This window comes from Ciona intestinalis, unplaced genomic scaffold, assembly GCF_000224145.3.
Source record: "Ciona intestinalis unplaced genomic scaffold, KH HT000122.2, whole genome shotgun sequence".
In the NCBI taxonomy this organism is placed as follows: Eukaryota; Metazoa; Chordata; class Ascidiacea; order Phlebobranchia; family Cionidae; genus Ciona; species Ciona intestinalis.
Window position 1 is genome coordinate 74,183 of NW_004190444.2, and position 9,530 is coordinate 83,712.

The 9,530-nt window shown below is 38.4% G+C and overlaps 3 protein-coding genes across 3 annotated transcripts in view; 1 reads left to right on the forward strand and 2 right to left on the reverse strand.

Moving 5' to 3' along the window:
- Window positions 1–57: 57 nt before the first annotated feature.
- On the reverse strand, window positions 58–2,393 carry LOC113475147 (protein TASOR-like). The gene is made up of 5 exons (XM_026838862.1): window positions 2,235–2,393; window positions 1,642–1,746; window positions 1,028–1,132; window positions 572–720; window positions 58–318 (listed from the first exon to the last, which is right to left on the reverse strand). The coding sequence occupies exons 2-5, from the start codon at window positions 1,709–1,711 to the stop codon at window positions 88–90; spliced, it is 555 nt and encodes a 184-aa protein (XP_026694663.1). The 5' UTR covers window positions 1,712–1,746; window positions 2,235–2,393; the 3' UTR covers window positions 58–87.
- Window positions 2,394–2,811: 418 nt separating this feature from the next.
- Window positions 2,812–4,643, reverse strand: LOC100184746 (T-complex protein 1 subunit gamma-like). Its single transcript, XM_002121248.4, has one exon. It carries the CDS (start codon window positions 4,564–4,566, stop codon window positions 2,935–2,937), a length of 1,632 nt encoding a protein of 543 aa, XP_002121284.1. The 5' UTR covers window positions 4,567–4,643; the 3' UTR covers window positions 2,812–2,934.
- Window positions 4,644–5,048: 405 nt separating this feature from the next.
- LOC100182380 (centrosomal protein of 83 kDa) overlaps window positions 5,049–9,530 on the forward strand; it is an 8,690-nt gene continuing 4,208 nt past the window's right edge. The window contains exons 1-8 of the mRNA XM_002120894.1: window positions 5,049–5,277; window positions 5,938–6,067; window positions 6,886–6,999; window positions 7,414–7,532; window positions 8,025–8,154; window positions 8,528–8,659; window positions 8,869–8,993; window positions 9,378–9,499. Coding sequence (XP_002120930.1) covers window positions 5,096–5,277; window positions 5,938–6,067; window positions 6,886–6,999; window positions 7,414–7,532; window positions 8,025–8,154; window positions 8,528–8,659; window positions 8,869–8,993; window positions 9,378–9,499 — 1,054 coding nt within the window. The 5' untranslated portion in view covers window positions 5,049–5,095. The remainder of the gene's footprint in view (window positions 5,278–5,937; window positions 6,068–6,885; window positions 7,000–7,413; window positions 7,533–8,024; window positions 8,155–8,527; window positions 8,660–8,868; window positions 8,994–9,377; window positions 9,500–9,530) is intronic.

Here is a 9,530-nt window from a genome sequence, read left to right on the forward strand (position 1 = left end):
ACAATCACTTAAACAAAATTAATTACAAAAAAACTGCAAAACATGATTGAATAACTAAATAATGAAATGTGATACAGTTAAATTCTTCTATTTAAACTCTAAACTAAAAAACCAGTAAAAAGTATGCAAAAACATCAGTCCAACAGGATCGTCGATAAAAAAGCGAACAAATAAAGTAAAGTAAGTGAGAAATGGTAAAGAAAAGAAGAAATGATAACTCACCTCTTGCGCACTGGCCGTGTAGGAAAACCCAAAACATTCGCTCAACTCTTTGTCGGATCTTCCATCACTTTTCATATCGCGTTTGCGATCCAAAAACTAAACAAATATTCATAAATATTCTGAGTTAAATATTTTCACATATTATGTGATTGGCAATGCATGGTAGAGCCTTAATCTCAAATTGTGGTCTGACTACGGTTTCGTAACTGGTTCTCAGTGGGTTCTAAAATATCTGACATAAAAACTATACCAAATGTATATTATTTTATATTAATGTTGCAGAAGGCCACGAGTGTTAAATGTTTTTGAAAGAAACATGATATTTGTAACTATGATATTTATAATTCACCTCTTTTTCCAGTGCAGCGTTATGAACAACTTCAACTTTGTTTATTTTTATTCTTCGTTGGGAGTGGGAGTAGAAGTAAGAAGATTTAACGGCTGGTAGAAGTGTGTGAATATACTCCCTTGACTTTAAATCAAGTGTTGTCAGTAGTTCTGCATAAAGATGGGGGTAGAATTAATTTAGGACACCATTGAAATAGTATTAATAAGAAAAATCATTTAACAGCAACCCTTTTTTATTTCAACATATAGTAAAGAAAATATCTGCAACCAGCACATTTAAAGGGACCCGTATAAATATAGCATCGTTTAAATAATGAGCGAACTGATCCAAACCCCAAGTTTCCCCACAGTAGGACCTTACTCTTTTTTATCTTTTACCTTACCCTTACAGAGTAGGTATTAAAACATGGGAAAATATCATCCCATAGGCTATAAACCTTTTAATATAACACCCAACCTTTTTCTCCATGTTGTTCCCTTTTTCTTGGAATATGAAATGTTTTTAATTTCTCAAAATTATATTCCTGGTCCTCAGAACTTTCTTCTGGCTCAACAGGTTTGCCTGAAATGTAAAGTTTGGTTGTTATAGTGGGGTGGGCTTGATAAATGTAATTCATTTGGATGTGAGTGTAACCTTACAAGTTACCACGTATGTAACTTATTTATCCTCGCATGGCGGGGCAACGACAGTCATTATAACACAGGTGTTCTGTTTCACACACCTCGTGCCCGCATACGAGTTACCACGTATGTAACTTATTTATCCTCTCATGAGTGGCAACAACAGTCGTTATAACACGGGTGTTCTGTTTCACACACCTCGTGCCCGCATACGAGTTACCACGTATGTAACTTATTTATCCTCGCATGAGTGGCAACAACAGTCGTTATAGCACAGGTGTTTTGTTCCATACTCCTTAGCATGCCCGATTATGAGTTACCACATATAAAATTTTGTGTGGCCGAGTTTATGAAAAATGCTGCACAAAGAACAATATATACAAAGGTATCCTTTATAAATTTGGTCCATCAGATGTTAAGCAATAAGTGTTATAAATAGAAACAACCCACTTGTTACAAAACCTGAAGCTTTAAGTTTTGCCAGAATAGCTTTCCTTTGTGCCGCCTGTCTTGGATCCATTGTAATGTGTGTATTACTAATATATGCCACTTATTCTACAAGTAAAATTATATATTTTTAGATTTTATAAGTGATATAGGTATATCTTGGGAAGACAAGTCTTTTTACATGTGATAAACATTGCCTCTAAATTCGCGCTACTTTTCGCAGCATAGAAAATGCTAATTCCCTACGGCAAAACGCTTTAGCAGCGTCCTTATAAACATACGATATATTGGATTCGTGGTAATAATACGATTTTAGCTATATAAAAAACTAGCAAAATGTATGGTTTGCAACAGAGTCCTCTGGTTTACAATGCGTATACGCGCGATTACATTGAAAACTATGACCAGGCTGGATTTGGCGAACCGTTAACTGTAAATGCAACATTTTTCGCGTAAATAACAACCATATAGCAAACGTTATGAATAGAAATAAAGATATTTTTCCTCCTGCAAAAATTTCACGCTATTCTAAAACATAAATAACTGCCTATTATGACATCATAATAAACAACAATGCTGCGGATTCTGGAACACACCTGTGGAATTAAGCACTTGGTGTCACTGTTGCATTGGCGGTAAATCTCCTGAAACGGGCACGATCTGGGTTTGTTTAATCTCGACTGTCTAGTTTAATATAACTATGGTGTAAATTTTATATTTGTTTATGTATTTGGTCACGAACAATTTATGTTTGTCACGGAGAAAAGCATGCAAAACCTAGTCCTGAAACGAGAGAGTCGCAAAATACAAACTGTAAACTAATTTTAGGAAAAAATTCGAATGTGAGATTCGTAGAAAAAAAGTTTAGCCAGGACTCTGGGGACTTGCTACATCCATATGCATTTCAAACTTGTATGTTATCACCTATACCTATATACTAATGTAAAACCCACAATTAGTGACAACTTAAGCAATGTCTATAAAGTGGCCTTCCAAGCACACATACACCTGCCTTGGTCGAGCATTGAACTCGGTATCCTTCAGTTACGATGCAAGCGCCGAACCACTGAGCCACAGCACCATACATTTAATTGCACCACCAATATTTAATTATACCATAATACCCAATAATCATTACCAGTACATTATCCTAAATATCCAACAAAACCAACATAAACTTGAATTCAATTGTATTTCCTGGTTATAAAAAATACTTGAAACTACAGCGCGAAATTGAAGTAACGCTCACAACACAAATTCACTTTAAATCCAACATGCAATATTTAAAAAAAAATCTCATGCTCCAGTGGGCGCGGCTGTTCCAGTTCCCTCCCCTCCTTCTGCCTTTTTAGTTCCAGAAACAATATCATCAATTCTAAGCAATAGCATGGCGGTCTCCATAGCTGTCTTGTACGTTTGAAGTTTAACAGACAAAGGTTCCCATACATCGAGCACGTTCATATCCGCGATCTGCCCAGATTCTCCGTTCACTCCCCATGTTTCATTCCCAGCATCTGCATGTTTAGCACGGAGTGCGGTGATCGTACGTATTGTGCTTGCACCACAATTCTGTATCAAGGTACGCGGTATAATCTCCAATGCATCAGCGACAGCTCGGTACGGCCACTGCTCCACCCCCATCATGGATTTCGACAGCGCCTTCATCTTTTGAGCAACTGCCATCTCCACAGCGCCACCACCTGGTAGAAGTTGTGGGTTGATCATCACGTTCCTCGTCACCTGCATCGCATCCTGAAGATTCCTCTCAACCTCCATTAACACATCTTTACTCGCTCCACGAAGCAAGATGGTGCACGCCTTCGGGTTCTTGCATTTAGTGATGAAGGTGAAATACTCTTCACCAAACTTCCGGACCTCAAACAGCCCGGCCTCAGTTCCTATGTCCTCTTCTCTTATCTCCTCTGTTCTTGAGCACACGGTGGCGCCACAGGCACGAGCGATACGATTATTATCAGACTTCCGAAGTCTCCTGATAGCCGTGATATTCGCCTTGGATAAATAATATTGCGCAAGATCGGAGATTCCTTTTTCAGTGAAAACTAGATCAGGTTTAAAAGCAATGATGTCTCTCGTTACTTTCTTGATGTATTCCTCCTCCATCTGGAGGATCTTCTCAAAATCTGTTTCATTACTCAGCTCCATGTCAGTTTGGCTCTCACCCTTTTGGTACTCCAAGGAGCAATCCAGGAGGAGGATCCTTGGGTTCTCAATCTTCCTCTTCATTGCTGGATGCGTCACATCCTTATTAATCATCACTCCATCCAGGACTTCAGAGTCCTCCAAGATACCTCCAGGAACCTTCTCCACCTTAGCATAACGTTTAATATCAATCTCCCTTCTTCCAGTGCTGGCATTTTCAAGCACAACAGTGGACACAGCTTTGATGGCCATGTCGCAAGCAAGGTCTGCCCACTTATTGATGAACTTCGTCCCGATCGCGCTCTTCACTATCTTCCTCATCTCGGACTTCTTGTTCACATCCACTTCCACGCTCATTTCTCCTAAGATCTCTTGCATGTCATCCAGAGCTTTCCGGTAAGCACCAATGATCACTGTTGGATGCATATTCTGCTCCAGGAACTGCTCAGCTGCTGTCATCATCTCCCCTGCTAAGATGATCACTGAGGTTGTCCCGTCTCCCACCTCCTCATCTTGTGTCCTGCTGATCTCTATCATGGACTTGGCTGCTGGATGTTGGACTGTGATCTCACGGAGGATGGCGTTCCCATCATTTGTCATCACGATCCCACCCATTGGGTCCATTAGCATTTTCAGCATAGACCTTGGACCCAAACATGTTCTTATAACGTCAGCTATCGTTTTAGCGGCTGCGACATTACCTAGTTGGACCTTGCGTCCCGATTCACGCTTAGAATTCTGGTTAAGAACGAGCACCGGCGCCGACATGACTCTGTTCTGTTACGAAGATAATGCCAATTGTCTGTTACGAACTCTCGAAGCGTTTGAATGTTCTAGAACCGGTAAATTCCCACATGGTTTAAGTCATGCGTGACCATTCAAAAACCAACGGTTCGCGACAAATATAAATTTCAAACATCTAAAAACAGAAATAAAAATGGTTTTATGCATTTAAACAACAAGTAACCAATATAAATTAAATTGCCTAATTTTGCCGTTTTAGGGTGTATTTCTTGTAGAATAACGTGTTAAAATATTTAAAAAATAATTCGAACAGCTCCCCTAGTGGGGGAATAACAGACGTTGAAAGTTGGCAAAGAAACGTAAATAAACAAAAAAATCTAAATTTCATTATTTTTCTTAATATAGGCAGAAATTGACTAAAATTTAACCCAATTTAGACGTAATTGTAATGTGTTTAGGCATATATACGCGTCTTTTAATCAGTAAAGCTATACTTGTTCCAGCAGGAATGTATTTGGTTTAAAAGTCTTACAAAAGTAATTTCAAATAGTTTATGATGGATAGTGGTCGAATGTGGGGGCCAGGGACCTCAAATGACGTCATGGGGATGTTATCACCCCACACTGGTGGGAAACCAAAAGATAGTGCAGAGTTACAAAAGCTACTACTGGACGAACGTATGCGATGTGAAACTCATAAGATGAATTACGAGACTCTGAAAGAACAACATTCGAGGTAATATATATTGTTATATGAAACTGTTACTTAATATAAATTACCAACAAGCATAGGGTACTTTGTTCAAGCCTCACTGAAGTATCAAGAATAATCGACTAGACAATTTACACTTAATCTGTATACACTTAAACCTAATAACCTATCTTTATGTGAAAATGTTGCTTTACTGCTTGGGTTATAAATGAAATATAATCAATTAACATAACATATAAAGATAGCTTACCTTCTTCAAGCTCCATAGAATTGGGTTGCTGCCAGTCTGCAGAGTATGGCAGTTCCCGACGAGATCTCGCGCGTGCAAGATGGTTATTTTTCGCGTGCGCGCGTGCCATCATTAAAAATCTGCGTGCAAACCACGTACATTTTCAAGCCACATTAGGAAATCTTACTTAATTTAATACGTATTTTTTTTTTTTAATTAATTGGCGTGCGTGGGACAAATTGTGGCGTGCATCACCAAAAGTCTGTAAAAAATCGTGCATGCACCTGCCATAGTCTGCAGTCTGAGGTTGCTGCAAGTTTCCTTTCTGATTATACAAAATCCACTACAATAAACCGCTTTCAACATGGAAAGGGTTCCTCATTTATGGACAAACCCCACATGCATATATGACTGGAGTATCATACTGACTACAATGCCAATACATTCACACACAGGTTACGAACCGAATACGCACAAATGGAAGAACAAGTTCATCAAATCACACAGAATGGTTCGCAGTCTTCCAACCAACTACAAGAATTGATCAACTCACTTCAGAAACAACTGGCAGCAACAAAACGAGAGGTTTTATTAAAAAAATAGATCTTTTTAGAAAATATTAAAATTTTAAGACATTTTTAATGAACTGTATTTACTATTTATACTTCTGTGTAAAATGTCTGCATGCAGTGTGTAACGCAATGTGTTTGATTAAATACAACCTAATATAATACAACCTATTACAACATTATTCCTGAACAACCAAGTAACTATAACTACCACAATTGTTATCACCAGCTTCTATTTTATGTGTTGTGTACTTTTACTTTAAATACAAAGTAGGTATGGGGTTAGGACCGCGGTTCCCAAAGTGGGCGCCGCGGCGCACTAGTGCGCCGACGCAACTCGTCAAGTGCGCCGTGAAAATTTGCAGAAACATTTCCAATTTAGCATGGTCGAGATAATTGATTTGTATTAATATTTTATTGCAATATAAATTGTTGTTTTATATAAAAATCCAACGTGTTTGTTCAATAATAAAATTTAAAAAGTTTGTTTTCGCATTTCTATCTGTACAGTAGATTTGTATATTACGTAACAATGCCAATTATTTCTTTCGGTTTGCAATATTCATGTCCAGACTGTGGTACAACACTTTTCATATGCTTAAGTTTCATATGCTTAAACGAGCCTAATCTTAAAATACACGATAAAACTGTAAAAATGCGTTTTTATTTCTAAGACCTTTGGCTAAGTGCGCCGCAAACATTTTGAATAGCTCAAGTGGCGCCGGGTGAAAAAAAAGTTTGGGAACCACTGGGTTAGGAAGTACTAGTAATCCTGAACAGTTGGCTATTTTGTGTGAGTGAATACACACCATTAACTAACATTACCACCACCAGCTTGAAGAAGTTCGGTCCCAAACCCTCCACCCTCACAAACTTGAATTAATGAAAGCAGAAATAACAAAAGAATTGGAAGAACCTCTTCGTGCACATATGGTGGCCATGGATAAGGTTTATACTTTGTGTTTGATATAATGAACATATCATTACCTTCAATAGGACATTGAAATGTTAGTTTGTAAGGACCGTTAAAATTTTTAAATAAGGATTTTTAAAATGGCTGGCAACAACAGCATTTTAAACCAAACATTTTGCGTTCAGGTTTGGCTTGCATTTTTACCGAAGGATACCGGGTTCAATGCTTGAATTGACACTAATAACTGCCCACAGTGGGCATATCGCATATGTGTCTTTGGGCAAGACATTTATTGGACATTGCTCTTACCCAGTGGTCGCTAATGAGTTGTAGCACCCTGGGTGTCAAGGAAAATGGGCCAACTCAGACCTAAATCTAAGTTCAATGGCATAGAGCCTCACCCATATAGAATAAAAGCCAACATTTGACTAACACCCATGTTTTTACAGGAGGTAGAGAAATACCGTGAGGATTACAACAAGATAAGATACGAACATACTTTCCTTAAGGCTGAGTATGAACACATGAAGAATGAACATCAAAGAAACATTGAAGAAGTTATACTCAGGTAATGGGATGTATATAACAATACACCTCGTGTCTATTCACAGGTTACCATGTATGCAATGCAAGTGAGAATGTATGTAACTTGTTTATCCTTGCATGGCGGGGCTATGACAGTCGCTATAACACGGGTGTTCTGTTTCATACACCTCGTGCCTGCTTACAAGTTACCACGTATGTAACTTGTTTATCCTTGCATGGCGGGGCTATGACAGTCGCTATAACACGGGTGTTCTGTTTCATACACCTCGTGTCCGCTTACCAGTTACCACGTATGTAACTATGTGAATGTATGTATTCACTCCACTCTCTACACTCCAGACACAACACTCCACCAGACACTCCACTCTCTACACTCCAGACACAACCCTTACACTCCAGCTTACTCCATTTACATAACCCTTACACTCCAGACACAACCCTTACACTCCAGCTTACCAGTTACCACATATGTAACTATGTGAATGTATGTATTTACATAACCCTTACACTCCAGACACAAAGCAGAAGTGTCCGCCCTCGCACATGAACGAGATACTTTGTTGAATAACCAGAAATCAACGACCGACGTTGATTCGCAGAAACTACTTCAACTTCAACGGCAGAAAGTCCAACTTGAACAGCGAGTAATTAGTTTTTTAAGCTTTTTTTTCTAAGCTGTGTGTCAACAAATAACTGTTTGTTTCTCTCTTCAAAAATGACAGCAAAGATTAAATTAATTAATTAATTGCCAAATAAAAAGGAATTAGCAACAAAAGAATACATATAATAGTAAAGTTGCTGGTTGCATCACTGAAATACAATGCGTTATACATGTTAACATAATAAGATATATACTAGAGAATGAAAGTCTTCCAACTGCCTAGTCGGAATAGTTAATATGCATTAACAGCAGGGGTAATGGCCCAATTCTTGGTGACATCTTTGGTCCAAATAACATTTCATGTGATAAGACCTCACTCATATAAACACACTTACCATGTTACCAACCTCTTATAGATAAAGAACCTCCTTGATGAACTGACTGAGGTTCGAAAACAGAAGGAACACGCGTCTAATGAAGCAGACCTTGTTCAACGCTCACAATCTAAAGATATAACTCAACTTAATGTTCAATTGAAAGCTATAGAGGTTTGATAAAATATTAATATGTGCTTTAAAGGTTTATGTTTGTATGCCATAAACTGCCTCAGTGGGGTTCTAGATGGTAGCACCGTGGGTGGGGGTAATATACCTACACCCCAGATCTCAGGTGTGCCTCACTGAAGACCTCACCCTTATAGAATATAATCTCTATTATTGAGTGTTTAAAATTTCAAATTCTTTTTAACCAATCACAGAGCGAGAAACGGTCATGTGACTTACAATGCGAGAGGTTACAGAAAGAGTTACGCGACAGTGGTGACCAAATCAACCGGTTCACAACCCAGCTAACTGAGAAGAATAAGGAATGTGCATCACTGAAGTATGTCATACTATGATAAAACAATGCAACTTATTTACCCTTTATTTTATATGTCATGTTTACGCATTAGATCTGTGATAGAGTAGTTAGTGTGTCTACATTTTCGACTAAAAGTTGATTTTAATGCTGCTTTGTTGTGGGCGTATGTGTCCTTGGGCAAGACACTTTGTGGCAATTGCTCAAACCCAGTGGTCACTAATGGGTTGTCTAAATTGTCAGCCATACGAAAAAACAGTCACCTACAAAGTTACATACGTGGTAACTTGTAAGCAAGCTTGAGGTGTATGAAACAGAACACCCGCGTCATAATGACTATCTTTGTCTTGTCATCCCAAAATAAGTAAGTTGCATACAATCACCATTATGACATCACCATTATGACAGAAACATGTTCGATGAGGAGACTCATCGTCACAAGGTGGCGCTCACCAGTCACAAGATGGAGCTGTTGAAACTACAAGGAAGTTTGGAACGAGAGCGAGATGGCTTGGTTACCAAAGTACAAGGTTTGTGATGTCATAAGACTGGCAATTACAT